General features: G+C 39.8%; 1 protein-coding gene across 1 annotated transcript in view; it reads left to right on the top strand.

The window, feature by feature from the left end:
• Positions 1-24091, top strand: part of ATF6 (activating transcription factor 6) — a 239690-nt gene that overhangs the window by 50506 nt on the left and 165093 nt on the right. Inside the window, exon 10 of the mRNA XM_043878947.1 lies at positions 339-430. Within this exon, the coding sequence (XP_043734882.1) occupies positions 339-430 (92 nt within the window). The remainder of the gene's footprint in view (positions 1-338; positions 431-24091) is intronic.

Below are 24091 nucleotides of genomic sequence, written 5' to 3'. Positions count from 1 at the left end.
CAAATTACTAAAGTACAGTGCCTTGGGATTCTTTGAAGTTTCATAAAAACATAAAATTGTTGAATTCTTTCCTTTTAGGTGAAGAGGCTTCTGCAACAAGGGTTGCTAGGTTTCTTCTCTCCTACTCCTCTCCTTTTTTCTATCTCTGAAAGGCTCTGCTTTAGTCTTTTGAAAAGTACTGTTTCCATAAAAAAAAAAAAAAAGAAAAGTACTGTTTCCTATATTTGCATTTTGGTTTTCATTTAAGCACTCTCATAGCTGGTAAAGAGGAGAGTTATTATTATCTTAGATGTTGCTTTTTGTAATTCATTTGTATTTAATATGATCATTTTCTTTAGAACCAGAGGCTTAAAGTTCCTAGTCCGAAGCGAAGAGCTATCTGTGTGATGATAGTTTTGGCATTTGTAGTACTGAACTATGGACCCATGAGGTAAGTGTATAGATATTTGTTTTGGATACTAATGCTAGAAATTTGAATTTTTATTATTTATTATATTTACTCTAGTCATACGCTAGGGAAAAATAGATATGTTTTTTTCCTCCTCAGAGGCAAGATGACAGAAGAAAGATTGGTTCTTCTTTCTTGTTCTTCCTGGCAGAAAGTAAAGTTCATGTTTTTTGTAAATGAAAGAAGCCTTAGGTTATTAAACAGAGCACTGATAAAGCAGAATACTGACCTGAGAGAGATCATGGGCCTTGAAATTAGACTGAGTTCAAATCCTAGCTTCCCCACTTAGCTTAGTAACTTTGTTGTCTTATTCAAGTTACTTAATCTCTCTATGCCTCAATTACTTACCTTTAAATTGTAATTATATTATTACCTCCCTCAATACTATGAGACTTGAGTGTCAGTGATTATAAGGCGCTTGAATGATTTCCTCCCTAACTAGAGCAGTAATTCTGTTTCCTCTTCAGTAGGTTTGGAACAGGAATTAATATAAATATTTTAAGCATTCTAGCTGTATTTGACACAGGTTTTCAGCTAAATCACAACTAAGAAATGCTGCATTTATGTTGAAATCATAGAATACTAGAATTCAAAGGGATCTTGAAAATCATCTTTTTCTGATTCCCACTAAGCGTGGCGTACTTTACACATGAACAAAATCAATACCCTAGGTGCTGGGGAGCCAGAGAGGAATTAGACAGGGGCCATGCCTGTAAAGACCTCACGATCCAGCTGTGAGGGGAGACGCATACAAGGATGAGTGTAACATGTGATAGATGTCATAACATCAACATGAACAAAGTACTAAAAGAATATAAATGAGAATATGCATTCCTTGAGGAGACGGTTCATGTCATATCGATAGATGCTCAATTCATGTTGTTGAATGCCAGACTGATAAGGGAAATTCCATAGAGGAAGCTGAATCTTAAAAGTATGATGATCGTTCACCTGGTGAAAACTACGGGAAAGGCAGGCCATGCAGAGGGAGCAGCATGATAAAAGGCACAGTTACAAAGTGGCTGACATGTTCAGAAAAAGAGTGAAAAATTCAGTGCATTTTATGTATGTTGAAGTGTGTGTGAGGAAATATAGCTAGTGATACAAGTGAGGCCAGATAATGAAGGGCTTAGTATGCTGTTATGTACAGTGCTACTGTAAACCAGTTTTTTAAAAAACCTGGGTTTTTAGGCAGAGGGTAACATAATCAGTTTTGAATCTTAGGAATACGACTTAAAATGACTCTGAGGGTGGTATTGAAAATGGTTTGGATGGAGGAGGAACTTTTGACAGACAGCATGGGATTCTGTTGATACATGTAAAGCAATAGATGAGAGTCTGAACTTGGACTATGGTGATGGAAAGGATGGACTATCCCAGGGTACATCTCTGATGTAAACTCTGTGGGATTTGATGATGAATACAGTGTGGAATGTGAGGAAGAAAAGAGAGAAAGTAAACATAATTCCAGAATTTCTCTCTTGAGGGACCAAATGGTGATACTCTTATATGAAGTAGCCAACATATAAAGATGAATAGTTTCATGATAGAAAATAATGGTTTTTATTGTTAGTATAAATTTGAGATAGTGACTAGATATTGGGAAATTTGAGATAGTGACTGCTGCTGCTTCTGCTAAGTCGCTTCAGTCGTGTCTGACTCTGTGCGACCCCATAGACGGCAGCCCACCAGGCACCCCCATCCCTGGGATTCTCCAGGCAAGAACACTGGAGTGGGTTGCCATTTCCTTCTCCAATGCATGAAAGTGAAAAGTGAAAATGAAGTTGCTCAGTCGTGTCCAATTCTTAGCAACCCCATGGACTGCAGCCTACCAGGCTCTTCCGTCCATGGGATTTTCCAGGCAAGAGTACTGGAGTGGGTTGCCATTGCCTTCTCCGGAGACAGTGACTAGATATTGGAAATTACCGATTATCTGATAGATAGACAGAGATGTTAGTGGAGTAGCTGAGATTATCCAAGGAGAAAAATAGAGAAGAATAAGAACAATCTGAGGGACTCAGCATGAACAGTAATAGATAGACCATAAATAAATAACATAGATAAACAATAGAAAGGCACTCAAAGTGAATAGGATTGGGGACAGAATGAGAAGATGATTTTCTGAAGCCAAGGATGAAAAGAGTTTCAGGAGGGGCTTGAGCAGTGGTATCACATGTTGAGGGTTTGGGAGAGGCAGAAAACATGAGAATACTGAATTTGATGCCTAGCATGTCAGTGGTAATCTTGGAAGGCAGATTTATTAGGGATAGGAGTGAAATCTATGTTAAAATTAGATGAGAACTGAAAGGAATTATCAGTTGAATAATAATAATCTCTTTTTTATTTATGAAGATTTTAAACAGAAAATAGTGTAATAGTATAATGAACCCCCTTTTCACATGCTTGATGGCCAAACCAGGCCATTCCCATTTTATTTCTATGTAGTCGTCTTCTAAAAATAAAGTCTAGATCTCATATTGGACTTTTGTTGTTGTTTGATGTTAGCGCATTCTCTTCATGGAGTCCCAGAGACCTAGCTTTTTAATTAGTTAACTAAGACAACTCAGTGAAAAGTCTTAATTCCAAGTTGACTTATTTTTGAAAGTTGACACTATACTGACAAGTTACATAAAATATGCTGAAGAGATACCTGAAATAAGCATTTGAATTATTTAAAAAAAATTTTACTACTTTTTTCATTATTTATTTTTGACATTTTACCCATATTCTTTATATTAAAATTATTTTGTTTTTGTGTTTGAAAACTGGACTCCTGTTTTAAAAAGACATTTATTTGTTTCACCACATCAGGTCTTAGTTGCGGCATGCGGGATCCTTCGTTGTGGTGCGTGGACTTCCCAGTTGTGGCATGTGGGCCCCCTAGTTGTGGCACAGAGTCACATTGTGCATGTGCGGGCTCAGTAGTTGTGTGTGGGCTTAGCTGTCCCGTAGCATGTGGGGTCTCAGCTCCCCAACCAGGGATCAAAGCCCTGTCCCCTGCACTGCAAGGCAGATTCTTAACCACTGAAGCATCAGCAAAGTCCCAAGCAGTGCGCCTTCTTTATTTAACAAGATCTCTCTCTTGATTAACATAGGAGGTAAGAGACATGCTAATCAAAACTTTGTCATCCTGATTTAGGAACCTGAATGTAACTGAATTCCCTGAATAAAATGAATTAGGTTCCTGTAGAGTGAATATAAAGTCGTCAGTTAGTTCAGTCGCTCAGTTGTGTCCAACTCTTTGCGACCCCATGGACTGCAGCACACCAGGCCTCCCTGTCTATCACCAACTCCTGGAACTTGCTCAAACTCATGTGCATCGAGTCGGTGATGCCATCCAACCATCTCACCCTCTGTCGTCCCCTTCTCTTCCTGCCTTCAATCTTTCCCAGCATCAGGGTCTTTTCCAATGAGTCAGTTCTTCGCATCAGGTGGCCAGAGTATTGCAGTTTCAGCTTCAGCATCAGTCCTTCCAATGAATATTATTAGGACTGATCTCCTTTAGGATGGACTGGTTGGATCTCCTTGCAGTCCAGGGGACTCTCAAGAGTCTTCTCCAACAGCACAGTTGAAAAGCATCAATTCTTCTGCACTCAGCAACAGCATCAGTAGAGTCATGAACAGCTCTCAAAACGAAGCATTTTATACCGGGACCCTCAGCACCAGATGGAGCTCCGTGAATGTAGGTTGTGGTGACCAGGGGCTTCTCTTTGTTGTGGTGCACGGGCTTCTTACTTCCGCGGCTTTTTTGTTGCGTTGCACAGGCTCTAGGTGCATGGGTTTCAGTAGTTGCAGCCCGCAGTCTCAGTCATTGTGGCACACAGGCTTTAGTTGGTCCACTGTACGTAGAATCTTCCCGGACTAGTGCCGGGGTCCAGCCTCGGCAGGATCCAGGGGGTACCCTCAGGATGAACGGTGTCGGCGAGAGGAGACACGTGAGACCAGCCTTGATAGGGCCAAGTCTGCGAGGGGGAGAGAGAGAGAGAGGCCAGGTGGGGGGTGCAGCAGAGTCTGGCAAATCTTTATTTTTTTTACAGTAGCTTTTATATTCTAAGTTAGTACATTTTTAAGGGGAAGATAGTTTAATATTACATCGGCTCATCCTTCACGAAACCAGGGTGTTTTCTGCATACTTCTTTGTGAGAGTCTTGTACATTATCTTCTGGCCTTGGGGCCTATTGACATTTTATGACCTAGGTGAATGCAAAGCTGTTTTCCGTAATCTATTCTTTAATGAACACAAAGGTCAGTCCTTTTGCAGAAGTTATCAGTTAAATTTATCTAAAAGGTTTACCACACAAAGACTCTGCAGCTCCAGTGAGGCAGCCCCTGTTTAGCATTCCTGGTTAAAATTAACAATTTTGAACTCTTAATTTTGTAAATCTTTAACTATAACCACTTTTAGAATAATATTTTTCTGTTCTCTAATAGGGCTTCCTCACCCCCGAAGGGCTCTGTGCCTATCAGGGCCTTTATGTGATCAGGTTCTTTATGCTGTTTATGATTAAGGTGTTGTGAGCAGTCATGTGCATTAGTTCGCATTTGCCAAGCAGGCTAGAATGCCAGCAAAGGGGTCTAAATTGAAACACTCCTTTCATCCTGGATAATCTTATAGGATACCACTGTCCGGCGGACATATTAATTAAAGTTCTAAGTTGATTCTGTTTGGAAAGAGATCAGGGAAGGCCTTCTATCCGTGTCACAGAAATTAGGGAGTAGTCTAATACAGCAAGCATCGGAAAGACAGAGATCATCCTTAAGGTGAGCGCCGGGGCAGCTTTTCTAAATCCCTGAAGTCCTGATCTGCCTTGCTTGTCAGGTCTCCTCCTCACGACCTTGTCATGGGTGAGATCTCGTGTGCTGGCTCCCAGCAGACTAGGGATCGAACTCATGTCCTGTGCATTGGCAGGTGGATTCCTATCCACTGTACTACCACGGAATCCCAGAGATACCCATTATGCATGATTTCTTAAAAGCTGTGTGCTTTTAGTTCCTCATTTGTTATCTAGGCTCTGTGAGGTGAGGGTCTCATTATTTTTTCACTCAGACATACACCATATACTTTTATATGTTTGTCAGGTGCTGAGCAAGGAACCAGGAATGTAAACATGATTAAAAGCATGTCTAGTAAGAGAAGCACATATGTAAACAATTGTAATATGAAAAAGCATTATGTAGACATTGTGTAAAGATAGGAGCATATTCTTGAAGGAACATCAATAACTCTGATAATGGTAGTCACAGAGACTTTTTGTAGTAGCATTTGATGAACGAATAAAGACAGTGGAATTTTGTTGCAGGAAGTGAGAATGGTGTTGGGTATGTCCTGTTGTGAAAGTCTGTATAAGTCAACAGAGATTTGAAAGATAAGACAGGAACAAAAAATTTTTAATGAATTATTCATCTTCACAGATGCTGAGATGATGGGTGTACCAGAGGATGGGTCTTATTTCCATGAGCAAGTAGATTGACCCATTATGGATGGAGGGGATAGTGGTCTCAATTTATCAATAAAGGTTTGTGTTTAAAAAAATTAGATGGATAGTACAAAAAGAGTAATTAAGAATGGAAGAAAGTTGAAATACTTGAAAATCCTGAGGAGCAACCCAAGGAAATCTATGTCTGTCTTTATGTGAAGGCTTTAGGAACAGAAAGCCAAGAAGTACTGGGAATATTAGGAACTGTTCAGATTTTTAAAACATGTTTAAAAGGCTTAGACTGAAGATAAAAAAACAGAGAAGAGCTAGAAGGAATGAAGAAATATCAAAATGTCTTAACAAGTTGGAGTATCTCCAGACACCAAGAAGGAAATAGGAAAGAAACTGGCTATAAAAATTCACACAAAGCAGGAATTATTTCTTCTGGAGAAAATTCAGCACAAACAGTGAAATATCAAAGCTAGAAAGCAACAATGACTTGAAAGGCTGAAATCTACCCCTGAAGCAAATGTTGGGTATGAAGATATTCCATCATGTGTATTATTCAGAAGTATTTCTTAATTGACCTCACCGTTTGCAGTCTTTTTCACTGCAAGACAGAGGATCTTCTCAGACCTGGGAGTCTGCCAGAGGAACAGGAACTCCCTAGTTGAACCTTATTAGTACCACCTGGAAGATATTTATTGAACAACTTCCACATCCGTGGCCTTGTGTATGTGTGTGTATGTATGTGTGTATATATGTGTGTGTGTGTGTATATATATATATATATATATATATATATATATATATAAAGCAAGCATTTTTCTGTTTTGATTGGTATAGAAACTGCATAGGCTTTTAAATAACAGACCATGAGTTCTAACTCAACTTTTCTCAGGTACCACAAAACTAAGTCTAGCCAGATGAATAGACATTTTAATCAGAGATTTCAAAAGCATTTTAGATTTAGGAACATAAACTCTTTCAGAAGAGCTCACATTACCATAATAGTGTTGTTAATGTTGTTTCAGATGTTCAATGTAGAATTGAACTTTTGTGTCTTATTGGTATGGGTCCAAGTGAGAAAATATATAACACACGTTTGCCAAATATAGGTATGCCTTAAGAAACATTTCCTGAAGGCAGTTGGTGTTGAAATGTAAATACATCTTACGTCTAAAGTAAGAGAGTTTTGTCAAAGTAATATGTAGCAAAACTGACTAGTTTGAAGAGTTTTGCGTACCCAAATAGTTACTACACCGAAAAAGAAAATAAACTAAATAGACTTAAAAGGGTTAATTTTTCTGACCTTATTGATATTGCGTAGATGGTAAAGAAGGCATCTAGTGATTTTTGGCACAGGATTCAAGGAACTGGCCTATTCTGGGTGGTCTATAAAAACAGTAACTCTAGGCAGCAGGGAATAGCCAAACAGGACAAATGTGAATTGGTAGGAAACCCTCTTCTCACTTTCTACTCATTGAGGTTGATTCTATGATTATTAGTCATACTTTATAAAGAACCTGAAATTTAATCCAGATCTCTTTTTAAAAATTATCATTAAAAACTCTGCCTTTTCTACTAAACCCTAAAGCATTTTTTCCCCTATCATTAGTCAAAAAACCATTAAGGACCTCTGTTTTTGGCAATATGGTGAGCTAGAGGTACAAGGAAACTTTGCATTTTAGTATACCAGAAAATGCTAGATTAAAAAACAAATCAAAACTCTTATTTCATGGCTGAACTGAGGAAAAAGGGATTTCGCGGAAGCCAGAAATACTGAGCTAACATGAATCTATGCTGGTAAGCTGTCATTGGAAGTAATGTTTGTTCTGGAGTTACTTCCGTATCCTTTTGGCCTAGCATCTGGGAACAGGAAAGAAAGCTCTGGACCCAAGCAAAGTGAAAAGTCGCAACTGAAGCCCTCCTACCCCCACCCAAATAAAGTCAGGACTTCCAAAGAATTCCATTCTTGGTTGCTAAAAGAAAAAAAAGTAGATTACCATACCACAGAGGGGGAGTGTTGCAAAGTACCTTGACTTTGAGTAGAATTTCAAAAAAAAGTTTTCTCTTTACCACAGGCCCTAACTCATGGAGGTTTGAGCCTGAGTTTATACTACTTGTGTGGCCTCCAAAAAACCAAGACAAAAATCTAGTTTAAGAGATCCTCTGTTGGTGCTACTACTAGTCTCCTGGCCAAAGCAAATGCCAGTCCTTCTCAAAGAAAGGCACTTTAAATAGACATCTGAAAAAATTGCCAAAGGTAGGATTTCAATTGAACATGAATGCACATCCCCTCACCTTCTCCAAATTGTTAAACAGGCTACCATGAGCAAGAATGAGAGGAAATAAACTATAGAGTGAAACTCTGAAAGACTATCGATATTTGGATTAATAGATATGAAATATAAAATAAGTATGTTAAAAGAGGGAGTTAAAGTAACATGAAAGAACCAAAGACTATCAGCATTGATCAGGACATTTTGGAAAATATCTGGAAACATGATAATTAAAAAGTTTAAATTAGAAAAACAATGCACATGTTAAAAAATTAGACACGTTTGGAGAAAGAAATAATAAATGGGAAGATGGAGCTGAAGAAATTATACAGAATGTAACATAGAGACATAGAGATGGAAAACATGAGAGCTATTAAGAGGCATGGAGTTATACTACCATAACTAAATAATAAAAGTAACCAATAATCAGTAATCAGTCATGAGACGTACTGACATCTTGTACCTCCTGATGTGATGCACTGAAAGGGCACAGTATGACTTTTGGGATAATCTTGCCAAGAATCCATAACCTGGATTTTATCATGAAGAAACGTTAGATGAGGCCAGATTTGAGGGACATCCAAAATCTTTTGTAGTCTTCAGGAGTGTCAGGGTATTAAGGAAGAAGGAAAATGGACTGAAAAGATTTTGAGACATAGAAATGAGTAGCCAGCAACAACAAAAAAAATAATAAATGTGAACGAAATTTTTTTTTTTTTTAGTTCCAAAATATTTACTGAAAGCGTTCAAATCTTTTGTGGATGAAACTAAAACAAATTGATGGTATAAAACATTAACAGTGTCTACTTGCTCTGTCGGGGCCAAGGACTCATACCCACACCCAGCCGGTGCTTCCCCGGGGTGGGACTTGCCCACCAACTCCTGGAGTTTTGCTGGACATCAAACAGGTTAACAGGACCAAATCCGTGGCAGGCCATGCGGCAAGGCTGTGCCCTGCGTGGAGACCGCGCTGGGCACGCGTCCGTCCAAAGGGCTCTGACAGGGCTCTGAATGTGGGCGCTGGGGACCGAGGCCCACCCTGACGAGACCCTGTCCTCGGGGTGGCACAGAGCTGGCAACCCTGGGTTCCACATCTCACGGCCTGGTGGCATGGCCACCCTCTAGGAACAGCTCACAGTACCTATAACTGGGGACGCACGCTGCATGAAACCTGCCAATGGACCCCAGGAATAAGCACACTGGCCTAAGGGTGCCCGCAGTGCCCCCACTGGCTGGGGAACCCCCAGTGCTGTTCTGAGTCACCAAGGTGAGCCCGAGGCTCACGGGAGGAGTGGAGGGTCCTTCTGGTGAGCACCCCCTAGGCCACCCAAGGAGGCAAGCATCCAGGGCCCCCACCTCGCTGGGGGCTGGGGGGCGGTGGGGCTGGCCACGGTGGTCAGGAGCAGCTGCCGGCACTGGCCATGACCTGGGTTCCTACCCACCAGTGCACAGGGTGGGGGGTGGGGATGGGGCTCACATGGCCCCAGCAATGTGCTGGGAGATGCAGGGACCCACCCGTCACCCTGCCCAGGCTCTGGAGCGAGGGGCAGAAAGAGGCCCCACTGGGTAAACCACGTGGGCTCGATGCCCGAGCGGAGTGTGGAGCTGGGGAGAACGTAAGCTGGACCGCAGGCATCCAGCATGCCTGCGCTCTGGGTTCACTGGGGGCGAGACAGAAGGATCCACCCCGGCCGCCTCGCCCAGCAGCGCCGGCACCCCCCCACATTGAGCCATCCGACCCCTAACCCCAGAGCTCAGGGAGGGAAGTGCCATCCCCCCCGTGTGCTGTGTCTGCCCGTCCAGCGCCCCCTCCCCAGCCACACCCCCCTCATCCCGCCCTCATGCAGCTCTCTCTGCAGACACACCCGAGGCTCCCAAGTGTATCTAGAGTGGTCTATTTTCAAAAGCCAATATATTAAACAATGAATTACACGGGGAAAAAAAAAAACATTAACAGTGTCTAGTTTGTAAGGTTAAAACAAACCAAGACAGACGTTTAGTATTAGCACCCCCCATCTTTGGGGACTATGTTCCAAGACCCCTCATGGATGATTAAAATCATGGATAATATGAAATACTATTTATATATATATATATATATATATACTATCTTGTTTCCATATGTACATACCCATGATAAAGTTTAATTTCTAGCCACAGTAAGAATAACAGCAGTAACTAATAATAAAATAGAACAGTTATAACAATATACTGTAGGAAAAATTATGTGAATGTGACCTGTTTCTCTCTCAAAATAGCTTATGGTACAAATTAATACCTTTTCCATTTTAACTAAGCACTGTGGCCATGCACTGTGGCCACAGTGTATGTGGCCACATACAAGTTACACACTGTGGCCATAACTTCTGCAGCTTGAGATGTGATGATGAAACTAGTACGGATTTCTTTTCCCTTCTTCGCAGTTTCATGGATCGAAGATTTGTTCTTACTTAGGTCTTAGCAACCTCAGCATACAGTTTTTTTCCTTTTCTTACCGAGTAGAGAGCCTTACCTTTTCAAATAAAGGAAGCACTCTGTGACTTCTCTTTGGCATATACAGATTGCCAGCATGACTGCTCCTGCACTTGGGTGCCATTATTAAGTAAAACGAGGGTTACTTGAACACAAGCACTGCAGTGTCGATCCTGTGACAGCTGACCCGGTAACTGAGAAGTCTGCAAAGTGACTCAGCAGGGGGATAACTGACGGCCTGAAGTGTGGGACTGAACGGACAGTTCAGGATTTCAGCATGCTACCCAGTGCACAATTTAAAGCAATCATTGTTCGTATCTGGCATGTTTCATATAGTATTTTTATTTTTTTAGGTTGCGCTGAGTCTTTGTTGCTGGTCTCAGATTTTCTCTAGTTGCAAAAAGCAAGGACTACTGCCTAGTTGCAGTGTGCTGGTTCTTACTGCGGTGGCTTCTCTTGTTGGAGAGCGTAGGCTCTTGGGCATGCAGCCTTCAGTAGTTGCAGCCAGGAGCTCAGCAGTTGTGGCTCGCAGGCCCTAGAGGGAGGCTTCAATAGTTGAGTCTTCCTGGACTAGGGATCAAACCTGTGTCCCCTGCATTGGCTTATCCACTGTACTATCAGGGAAGTCTGTCATTTAATATTTTTAGATTGTGGTTAACCACAGGTAATTGAAACTGCAGAAAGCAATACCACAAATAAAGGGGGACTACTGTAATTTCTGGATAATAATAACTGATAAATTGTGAGGGGTGTAACTGAACTTAACGTACTCAAAGTTTGTATTGTTTGAGAAGTAGGTAAAGATAATGACTATGTTTAGAATGTTAAGTTGATATTTTAAGGTTTTGAAGGGTAACCTCTAGCAAAATATAACTAGAATATATCATTGCTAAGTCTAGTGTATCATGGAATGAGGTGGACAGATTCATTCCAAAAGATGGCATTAAGAGAAATAAACAGTTCAATTATGAAAGCACAAAATACTGTAGTAAAAATGAATCTAGAATATTTTCTGTAATCACAATGAGTGTAAATGTACTGAACTCTGCATTTAGGAGGCAAAGATTGTCAGACTGGATTGGGGAGAAAAGCAAAATTTGGCTTTATGCTATTTATAAGAGAAATACCTAAAAGCATAAAGCTGCAGAAAAGTAGAAGGTCAGAGGATAGAAAAAACAAATAGTAGTCAAAAGAAAGCCTAGTATCAGACACATATACTTTAAGGAGAAAAGCAATGTTAGACATAGTCGCTACATGTTGATTTAAAAGTTTAGTTTACCAGGAAGATATTATAATTCTAAACTAGTATGTTCCCAGTAATATTCCTTGTAAACAATTACTGACAGACCTACAGGAGGAAATTGACCTTCTGCTGCCATAGTGGGAAATTTTAGCATACCTCTCTCAATAATTGATCGACCACATAGACAAGAAAATCTGCAAAGATACAGAAGATTTGATTATTGTCATTATTAAATTTGATCTGGTGGCCATATGTATATACAACTGCATCTGTCAGTACAGTTTTCCAACCATATGTGAAAGTGTTAAAAAATTGATCTGTACTAGGCCATAAGGGAAATATCAACAAATTTCAAAAATTAACATATGGAATATATTCACTGTCCGTGCAATTAAGCTGGAAATCAATAACAAAAAAGATGAAACTAAGAACTTCTAAACCACTACAAATTAAAAGGCACAGTTCTAAATAACCCACAGTTCTAAATAAGATCAAAGAAGTCATAACAAAATTTGGTATTAAACTGGATATTAAAATGCTGTTTATCAGACTTTGTAGGAAGTACCATGCTGTGTGGGAAAAACAAATTGCAGAAAAATATTTACAATATGATTATATCAAGTTCAAATCAGGAAAACTGTACTTTATGAATGCATGTGCATATATGAAGTTATAAAGAAAAGCAAGGGAATTGTTATTTTAGATTTAAGAATTGGCATTGAGCAAATTGAACTCACCCCTAGGCTAGGCTAAGTATTTTTTTAATTGAAGGATAATTGCTTTACAATTGTGTTGATTTCTGCTGTACAAGAACCTGAGTCAGCCATAAGTATACATATTTCCCCTCCCCCTTGAACCTCCCTTCCCCGACCCATCCCACCCCTCTGGGTTGTCACAGAGTGCCAGGTTGAGCTCCCTGCATCGTCCAGCAGGTTCTTACTGGCTCTCCCTTTTCTGTGTGGTAGTGTATATGTTTCAGTGCTGCTCTGAAGTGGTCCTTCTCTCTCCTTCCTCTGCTGCATCCACAGGTCTGTTCTCTTTGCCTGTGTCTCTCTTCCTGCCCTGTAAATAAGTGCATCAGTACCGTTTTTCTAGATTCCATATATATGTGTGTTAATATATGATATTTGGTTTTCTCTTTCTGACTTACTTCACTCTGTATAACAGGCTCTCAGTTCATCCACCCAGGTTCAATGACACAGTCATTCCTTTTTATGACTGAGCAATATCCTATTGTATACATGTAACACAGCTTCTTTATCTGTTCATCCGTCAGTGGATATCTAGGTTTCTTCCATGTCCTGGCTATTGTCAGTAGTGCTGCCGTGAACATTGCGGGTACGTGTGTCTTTTTGAATTATGGTTTTCTCAGGGTATATGCCCAGTAGTGGGATTGCTGGGTCATATGGTGGTTTTATTTCTAGTTTTCTAAGGAATCTCCTCACTGTTCTCCATAGTGGCTGTATCAGTTTACATTCCCTCCAACACTGCAAGGGGATTCCTTTTTCAGCACGTCCCCTCCAGCATTTATTGTTTGTAGGTTTTTTATAATGGCCATTCTGACCTGTGTGAGGTGATACCTCATTTTAGTTTTGATTTGCATTTCTCTGATAATGAATGTTGTTAAGCATCTTTTCATGTGTTTATTGGCTGTCTGTATATCTTCTTTGGGGAAATGTTTGTTTAGATCTTCTGCCCATTTTTTGATTGGGTTGGGCTTAGTATTTCTTTTTAGAGTTCCCATTTATCCTATATATATATAATAGAATGTGTCACATTTCACTGATTAGTTGTTGGTCTGTCTGTCGTCACTGTTATTGACTCCTTGACTCCTTTCAGCCATGCTACATGGCTTTCAGGATCTTATTTCCCCAACCAGGAATTGAACCTGGGCTCCTGCAGTGAAAGCATCGAGTCCTGCCCACTGGACTGCCAGGAAATGCCCTTTTTTTTTTTTTTTTTTAAGAAATATATGTATATTCTCAGCATCTGTATTGTGCATAGTCCATTGTAGACACATGTTGCACTGAATTGTGAAGAAAGGTTTAATCATGGTGACAAAGTGGGAACGGCCTTCCAGGCAGAGGGAATATTCTGAATAAATGCTTAGAGAGGTGAAGGAAGATGGCTGTTACCTACAGTAAGCTGCAGTCAGGGATGGCTAGAGCTTACTTTGTTCTTATTTATTTATTTTTATTAAAAAAATTTTTTTACCTTGCTTTTAGATTGTGTTTGACATATTGTAGCTACTTGCTAAATATTTGTTGAATGACAGTTGAGGGACTAAGTGAAATGAATGATTGAATGTGAATGAACATAGGTTGTATGATAGGGAATGGTAAGCAATTAGGCTGAAAGGGTAGACCGTGTCCAGGTCCATAGGTCATCGTGCTCACAGTAAAGGAGAACAGCATAAAACAGTGACTAATGCAAGGATATGTCACAGCAAGGACCAAGTAACGTGGTGTATGTAGTGAGTATTGTGCTGAGAAGAGGGAAATAGATGGAGATAATTATTATAAAGAAAGACCTTTACAGAGGAGAGTAAAATTAAAGGTTTATAAGGAGAGAAGGAGAGAGAGACATTCCAAGGGAGATGTATGACGCCTGATAGTAACCAAAGTATAATATGAAAGGTTCCACGAAAGTGGGAAAGAAGTCTTCCCTCTCTTAAAAAATAAAAATGGCAAAGAAATTTTTTTTAGTTAATTGATTTATTTTAATTGGAGGATAACTGCTTTGCAGTATTGTGGTGGTTTTTGCAATACATTGACATGAATCAGCCACAGGTCACATGTGTCCCCCCATGCTGAAACCCCAAATCCTAGGCCTCTTATGATTGACTCTGTTTTCTTTATTTTTTTCTGGTTGTACATTTTCTAAGGTACTTTAATTTTCATAGCTGTTTTCTTTATCTCATTACTACTACGTCCTGTACTATAAATGTAGTTTCATCTAATCATTTTTCATACACTAAACCTTCTAACAGACATTGAAATTGGATAGGGTCCAGTATAAATGGTTATTATGTTTTAAATGTTATGAGGTTGAGGGAGAGATATTAATTTTCTTTTGTTGTTATGGAGAGGACTTATCTTTAGAGTTTCCTTCTGTTGGGTTCCTGCTTCCAAGGAGTAGTCAAAGATCATACGTGATGTTGTTCATATTAAAGACATAGTTTTTCGTTGCTTCTCTATGCTGTGTTTCTATTTGACTTGTAAGTTTTATTGTTTTAAGTTTGAGCTTCATGACAGTTTTGACATTAGGTAAGTTTAACTTGCTCCTCGCCCCAAGGATTGGTGTAAATCTCACAGTTGTACAAATATTCAGGAAATATAGTGAGGTGGGGAAAATAGGCATTGTTCATTTTAGACACTAGTGAACTAAAAAGCCTCTTGATGAAAGTGAAAGAGGAGAGTGAAAAAGTTGGCTTAAAGCTTAACATTCAGAAAACTAAGATCATGGCATCTGGTCCCATCACCTCATGAGAAATAGATGGGGAGACAGTGGAAACAGTGTCAGATTTTATTTTGGGGGGGCTCCAAAATCACTGCAGATGGTGACTGCAGCCATGAAATTAAAAGACGCTTGCTCCTTGGAAGGAAAGTTATGACCAACCTAGATAGCATATTAAAAAGCAGAGACATTACTTTGCCAACAAAGGTCCGTCTGGTCAAGGCTATGGTTTTTCCAGTGGTCATGTATGGATGTGAGAGTTGGACTGTGAAGAAAGCTGAGTGCCGAAAAATTGATGCTTTTGAACTGTGGTGTTGGAGAAGACTCTTGAGAGTTCCTTGGACTGCAGGGAGATCCAACCAGTCCATCCTAAAGGAGATCAGTCCTGGCTGTTCATTGGAAGGACTGATGCTGAAGCTGAAACTCCAGTCCTTTGGCCACCTCATGTGAAGAGTTGACTCACTGGAAAAGACCCTGATGCTGGGAGGGATTGGGGGCAGGAGGAGAAGGGGACGACAGAGGATGAGATGGCTGGATGGTATCACCGACTCGATGGGCATGAGTTTGAATAAATTCCGGGAGTTTGTAATGGACCGGGAGGCCTAGCGTGCTGTGATTCGTGGGGTCACAAAGAGTCGGACATGACTGAGCGACTGAACTGAACTGAAAAATATTTCTTCATGGAGGGAAGTTGAATTAATTTAAGAAATGAGGGGGAAATAAAGAGGAAAGGAAAATAGATAAATTTTGATAGAAAAGAATTTCTAAAAGGTTCTGTTAGCAACATAAAGTTTAACCAGCAACAAATTGTGCTAAAAATGCTTCCTTCTTTGTAAAACAAGGTGATTAAGAGCTAGTTGGAAAAACATCAGTCTGAATGCTATTTGCAATTTGTTGTTTATTATTACCTTTATTATATTCTGAGTTTTGTTGACTCTTGAATAATGGTAGGGCAACAGCTTTTATCATAGAAGTTTGTCTGATGTTTTGCTAATTTTCCTTTTCTCCTTAATAGTTTGGATGACTTTTTGTTAAATTCTCTTTATAGTGGTTTTCAACCTTGCCTGTACATAATCACTATGAAAATCTTAAAAAGACAGCTAACTGAGCCCTACCCCAAACGTATGGAATCTAATAAGATGGGTCTAAATCATTTCTTTTCTTTTTTTTTTTTTTTCCATTTATTAGTTGGAGGCTAATTACTTTACAATATTGTAGTGGTTTTTGCCATACATTGACATTTCTTTTTAAATAAGGCATTTTTCTTTGGATTATCCTGAGGTATGTCCAGGGTTGAAAACTACTGTGTATAATTTTGTATTTCTTCCCTTCTATACATTGACCCCTATGGTAATTGTAAGCACACTTACCCATTAAATTAGAAGATAATGAATGTGAAAGAATTTTTTAAAAATCTCTAGGTAGGCACTTGTATACTCCTAGGCTTGTTTATTGAGGAAATTTATGGACTTGTGTTTTGGAGAGAATAAGAGCCACAACAGAATCCTGTAAGAGGAACTTCTTCCTGGCACATAGGACTGCAGTATATAGATTCCTTTGTTACTTTTTCCCCTTTCTACATATTTAAAAAGTCACTTTAACCATTCTCCTTTTCTGCAAGTAATAAAGCAACATCCTTAGGAGGTTTTAAATACACTAAGTCTTAACCATGATGCTGGGAAAGATTGAAGACAAGAGGAGAAGGGGGTGACAGAGGATGAGATGGTTGGATGGCATCACTGACTCAATGGACTTGAGTTTGAGCAAACTCCGGGAGATGGTGAAGGACAGGATGGTGAAGCCTGGCATGCTGTGGTCGATGGGGTGGCGAAGAGTTGGACATGACTTAGCGATTGAACAACAAAATAAGCAAGAGTTTGAAATTGATAATACTTTTCCTTTGTTCAGGGTTAGGTGCTGTCCTCTCACAGGAACCATAATCTTTACAGTTTAAGACATCAGACTTGGGTGAGGAAGGCAAATCATACTCCTTAGGGGCCAGCTACTCTGTGGTTTTCTTAGGACACTATGTTATTAGGGAAAAGATCATCACAGAGAATATGGTATTGAATTTGAGTTGCCTGGAGCTGGTTAGAAATAAAGTGTCTCTAATTACAGTATTCTCTAAGTTTGTCAGCTTTTCATTATTTTTATAGGACGAATTCTAACTTTTTATCCTGAGATGAGCCTGTCTCCAAATCTGGCTTCAGTTTTTCCCCTTATTCATTTGCTGAGCACACTTTGCTGTATGATATCACTATTGGCTGTAGGTTAAAAGTTACTCTATAACTTAGATGTCAGACTTCAAACCACCAAGTATACATGGTTTTGTTCAGCCAGACTTTGAAATGAAATCTAATTCAAGTTTTTGGCTGAAAGTACTTTCCACATTTATCAAAGTGACACATAAACTGAAGAAATACTATATATCTAAATACTAGATGTTATTGAATCTGGAATTGCAGAGAGGTAGCAGATCTAACTGGAGAAGGAAATGACAACCCAATCCAGTATTCTGGCCTGGAGAAGCCCATGGACAGAGAAGCCTAGTGGGCTACAGTCCGTGGGGGCACAAAGAGTTAGATATGACTGAAGTGACTTAGCCAGCCAGGAGACCGAAGATCAGTTCTTTTCCCAAATGTCTAATTTATTCATGTTCTTCAAAAAAGAATCTTTGCAAAGTAATTGGTTTTCTTTTCTTCTAGTCCCTATAGGGTTTCACCCTTTGTTTAAAAAAATGACATAGAGTCTATAAATAGTGCAGAGTTTTGAGGGCATGGAAAATTCTATTGATGATTTTCTTTAGTTTTGGCTTTCTTGTGAGTTACACATAGGGAGGCATATAAGGAGTATTGCAATGGCTTTATAACATATCACTTGGCTACCTTTACCCTCAGACCTGACTTGTCATAGTGAAGGGAAAGCAGTTGAAATCAGAAAGGTACATCCTTTGCTAACTTCCTTCTCTACCTAGAGTAAGTCAGTCACTATGTCACTTTCAAAGATAAAAGAAGATAATGTGGTAACTTCTGCTGCTTCTGTCTTGTGAGAGGGCATCAGGGAGAAACTAGGGCAGATGAGAAAACTGTCAGAGTTTAAGTTGGTTACTTTCTTTAGACTATAAATCTTAGTTTAATGGGAAACAAGAATGAGTGGCCGGTTTGTTTAAAACAGCTTTTTCAAACACCATTTTCAGTACTGAGCTGTGCAAAACATAAATAATAGAGGGATACTCAGCTTTACTTTGTAATAAGTGAGGGTCTGGCCTAATATTAAGGTAGTATAAAATCACTTTGAAACTTTTGATTTTGCAAAATATATGTGTAATTATGTGTTGCTTCTAGGCAGTTTGCCTTTAATGTCTTATTTTCTCCAGATTTGACCTGTTCTGTCATTTTAGTATGGAGAAGGCAATGGCACCCCACTCTAGTACTCTTGCCTGGAAAATCCCATGGATAGAAGAGCCTGGTAGGCTGCAGTCCATGGGGTTGCTAAGAGTTGGACACGACTGAGTGACTTCACTTTCACTTTTCACTTTCATGCATTGGAGAAGGAAATGGCAACCGACTCCAGTGTTCTTGCCTGGAGAATCCCAGGGACACGGGAGCCTGGTGGGCTGCTATCTATGGCACAGAGTCGGACACGACTGAGGCAACTTAGCAGCAGCAGTAATTTCAGTAAACATTTGAAACTTATATTTTAAGGTATATTCTACAGATGGTTTTTGGCTCAGATGGTTAAGTGTCTGCCTACAATGAGGGAGACCCAGGTTTGATCCCTGGGTTGGGAAGATCCTCTGGAGAAGGAAATGGCAACCCACTCTAATGTTCTTGCCTGGAGAATCCCATGGATGGAGGAGTGTGGTAGGCTACAGTCCATGGGGTCACAAAGAGTCAGACACAGCTGAGCGACTTCACTTTCACTTCACGGATGGTTTTTAACTGAGTTATGGCTAGTGTAGCATGAAGTGTGAGTGTGTGCTATGCATCTAGACTTCTTGGTTTCTGTGTGTTGTGAACATAAACTGACATTGACATCTTATGTTACCAGTCAGTTTATCACAATCCATGAGCTCTGAGAAGCTCATATTGGAGAATCACAGATACTCCGTATGCTTGATGTGGCTTTCTGTCTGAATCCTTTTGGGCTTCCCTGTTGGCTCAGTGGTAAAGAATCCACCTGCCAATACAGGAGACGTGAGTTTGATCCCAAGGTCGGGAAGATCCCCTGAAGAAGGAAATGGCAACCCACTCCAGTATTCTTGCCTGAGAAATCCCATGGACAGAAGGAGCCTGGCAGGCTACAGTTCATAGGGTCATAGAAGAGTCAGACACAACTTAGTGACTAAACAACAGCAACTCAACCCTTTTATTGGCATTCTCAATAAAGCAGCATTACTTACTTTAATTTTCCTTCCCCCCTATTTTGTATAATGTGAATTTGAAAATGAGAGATAAATGGAAATAAGATAGTTGGGAAAAAAGATGAGTGCAAAAGTGAAGACAGTTTCAGAATAATCTGCCTGTTTGTTGATACCACCTGTGCTTGGTTGGTAAAGGTAGCAGGTTTTTATGTGTTTTGCTGTTGAGCTTTTATTTATAAACATTTGCTGTGCAGCCAGTACTAATCTAAGCACTTTATATATTGGACTATAAGGTAAGTATTATTTTCTCCATTTTACAGATGAGGAAACTGAAGTCATAGCTAACATTTGGCAGAGCTAAAATTCAGTTTGTATTTGGAGCCCTTGTGTTAATCATTAAGGAACAACAGCCATTTATGCAGAGAAAAAGATCCAATAGTGTTACCCACTTCCCTAAAGCTTAAGATTGGATGTGGAAGGAGAAAATATTTATTTTATGGGTTGATGGGATTGATGGGAATATAACAGAAGAGATTGCACTGAAATTTATAGGCATTTAAGAATGATTGGGGCATGCCTTTTTCAAGTGCCTTTTTTGGAGAGGATACCAAAGAATTTGTTTGCACACAAACTTATTGTATTAAATATTGATTCATTGACTTCAGCAATTAATAACTAGAGTGTATTAGTTATCAATTGCTGTGTAGCAAACCACCCCACAACTTAAGAGCTTAAAACAACAACAGTCATTGACTTTGCTGAAACAGCAGCAGTTTGGGAAGGCTCACTAGAGACAGCAGTGGTTTGCGCCATGCAGTGTCAGCGGGGCTGACTCAGGGTGGAGGACCTGCTTTGAGATGGCTCACTCGTCATAGCCAGCAGGTTGGTGCTGGCCTCACCTGGGACTGAGCCAGGGCTGGTGGCTAGGGGTCTCCTTCTTTCTTTACTTGGACCACTCCGCAAGCTGCTTGGCCTTTCTCAGAGTCTGGTGACTAGATTCCAAGAATGAACATTGCCTGTTAGAAGAGTGCTTGCTTTATGATTGTTCACTGAATGGATGAAAGAACCGCAGGTTGTTTTCCTGCTCTTGCTGGCTTGCTTGGCAAAGGGCCACTGTGAAGTGTGTTTCTTCTCAAGGCCTGGTAATCCGTGGTTCTGAGAGCTACTGTTTAGAGGAATTTTTTTTTTAATCTTGACTATTGATCTATTGCTTCAAATTTCTGATTCTAGTAAATTGCCCCCACTTACTACAAGTCTGCAAAAATCATCTGTGAACCATTCAATAAACAGAGAAAAATCGCTTTTTTAAGATTTGGAGAACTCCCTTGAGAACTCCCTGTCTTTAGCCTCAGTTTCAATGAAAATTAACATAATTTCCTGTTCCTGCATCTGGAGATGGTATAATAATGAGTTCACCACCTGCTATTCTTGAGTTGTGCGTTAGTTTCTCTAAAATAAAGATCTGGATTTTTTCTCCTGGCAAGAGGCAGAATGTTACATAAAATACATTTGATACTTAAGGAAAAAAAAAAAAGCCTCTGTGGGTTAGGCATTGTCTTAGAACAAAATATACATACAGGGACACACAGACTGTAAACATAAGTAAAATGATAGAAAAAAGGGATAAAATATAGTAGGGTAAACAGTTTTACAAGTGTGAGGGTGGTTATTGGAATTGTAGTTTTAAATAGTCGTCATTGTAAAGTAAACGTTTGAACCAAGGCTTAAAAGTGATAATTATCCATACAGATGTTTGGGGGAAGAGCATTCCAGGCAGAGGGAACAAAGGTGTTAGGGCGGAAATGTGCCTTGCATGTTCAAGGAAAATCAAGGGGGTCGGTGTGGTTGGACTAAAGTGAACAAGGAGGGAGAGTAATAGGAGACGGTGCCAGAGAGGTAAGGTACAGGAAGGGAATAAACTTAGTGAGGCCTTGGTCATTTTAAAGATTTGGGCTTTTACCATGATACAAATGGAGAGCCATCTGAAGGTTTTGAGCAGTGGAGTGACATAGTAATCTGACCTAGATTTTAAAACAATCACTCCAGTTGCTATGTTGAGAATAGCCTGAACTTTGGCAGGCGGGAAGACAAGCTGTGCCACTAACTGCTGTGTCATCTTTGGGACACAAAGCACTTTCTGATTAATAAAGCATGTTCTCATCCATCATCTCCTTTGAATCTTTGACAGATTTATTTCTCTTGAAAGGAATTGGAGGCTCAGAGAAGTTAACCAGCTTTCCCAGAATGACTCGGGGAGTCTCAGAGCCACATGTTGAATCCACACCTCTTGATTCCAAATTTTGTGTTCTTTCCACTATTCCACATTAAAACCTAAGGATCTTCATGCTCTTTCCAGCCTAAAGTGATTTCAGTTTTTCATGTGCAGTGTTCAGGGAGAGCAGTAGCAGCAAATGGGTTTCTTTTGGGGATGGGAACCAGTAAGATTCTTACCTGCTGAGATGGCTCGACTTTAAAATTAACCAGCTGGTACCATAAGGAAACAGATTTGTGAAGGGTAGAATAGATTTGGAGATGTGCCATTTTTAGTTCAGCTACTTGGTATGAAAATTGGGTATCTGAAATCATATCTTAATAATTAAGTTGGCTTCATAAATGAAACAGTTGTTAGCTTTTAGACTTTCATAGATAAAAAAACAAAGTAACAATTCTTTTTTTTTTTTTTATTAGTTGGAGGCTAATTACTTCACAATATTTCACTGGGTTTTGTCATACATTGATATGAATCAGCCATAGAGTTACACGTATTCCCCATCCCGATCCCCCTCCCACCTCCCTCTCCACCCGATTCCTCTGGGTCTTCCCAGTGCACCAGGCCCGAGCACTTGTCTCATGCATCCCACCTGGGCTATTGATCTGTTTCACCATAGATAATATACATGCTGTTCTTTCGAAACATCCCACCCTCACCTTCTCCCACAGAGTTCAACAGTCTGTTCTGTATTTCTGTGTCTCTTTTTCTGTTTTGCATATAGGGTTATCGTTACCATCTTTCTAAATTCCATATATATGTGTTAGTATGCTGTAATGTTCTTCATCTTTCTGGCTTACTTCACTCTGTATAATGGGCTCCAGTTTCATCCATCTCATTTGAACTGATGCAAATGAATTCTTTTTAACGGCTGAGTAATATTCCATGGTGTATATGTACCACAGCTTTCTTATCCATTCATCTGCTGATGGGCATCTAGGTTGCTTCCATGTCCTGGCTATTATAAACAGTGCTGTGATGAACATTGGGGTGCACGTGTCTCTTTCAGATCTGGTTTCCTCAGTGTGTATGCCCAGAAGTGGGATTGCTGGGTCATATGGCAGTTCTATTTCCAGTTTTTTAAGGAATCTCCACACTGTTTTCCATAGTGGCTGTACTAGTTTGCATTCCCACCAACAGTGTAAGAGGGTTCCCTTTTCTCCACACCCTCTCCAGCATTTATTGCTTGTAGACTTTTGGATAGCAGCCATCCTGACTGGCATGTAATGGTACCTCATTGTGGTTTTGATTTGCATTTCTCTGATAATGAGTGATGTTGAGCATCTTTTCATGTGTTTGTTAGCCATCTGTATGTCTTCTTTGGAGAAATGTCTGTCTAGTTCTTTGGCCCATTTTTTGATTGGGTCATTTATTTTTCTGGAATTGAGCTGCAGGAGTTGCTTGTATATTTTTGAGATTAATCCTTTATCTGTTTCTTCATTTGCTATTATTTTCTCCCAATCTGAGGGCTGTCTTTTCACCTTGCTTATAGTTTCCTTTGTAGTGCAAAAGCTTTTAAGTTTCATTAGGTCCCATTTGTTTAGTTTTGCTTTTATTTCCAATATTCTGGGAGGTGGGTCATAGAGGATCTTGCTGTGATTTATGTCAGAGAGTGTTTTGCCTATGTTCTCCTCTAGGAGTTTCATAGTTTCTGGCCTTACATTTAGATCTTTAATCCATTTTGAGTTTATTTTTGTGTATGGTGTTAGAAAGTGTTCTAGTTTCATTCTTTTACAAGTGGTTGACCAGTTTTCCCAGCACCACTTGTTAAAGAGGTTGTCTTTTTTCCATTGTATATCCTTGCCTCCTTTGTCAAAGATAAGGTGTCCATAGGTTCGTGGATTTATCTCTGGGCTTTCTATTTTGTTCCATTGGTCTATATTTCTGTCTTTGTGCCAGTACCATACTGTCTTGATGACTGTGGCTTTGTAGTATAGTCTGAAGTCAGGCAGGTTGATTCCTCCAGTTCCATTCTTCTTTCTCAAGATTAAAGTAACAATTCTTATAATACTTTTCCCAGACTTTTGGGGAAGTTGAAGTTATTTGTGTTTTATTAATCTGTGCTTTTCAGGCCCATTGACCCACAGCATAGGCAGTGTTTGTTGGTGTAATGGGTATTCTGAGACTTAAAACTTGTAACT

This window comes from Cervus elaphus, chromosome 20 (assembly GCF_910594005.1).
Source record: "Cervus elaphus chromosome 20, mCerEla1.1, whole genome shotgun sequence".
NCBI lineage: Eukaryota > Metazoa > Chordata > Mammalia > Artiodactyla > Cervidae > Cervus > Cervus elaphus.
The sequence above is the reverse complement of the archived record's forward strand: the minus strand, read 5'-3'. Positions and strand labels throughout refer to the sequence as shown.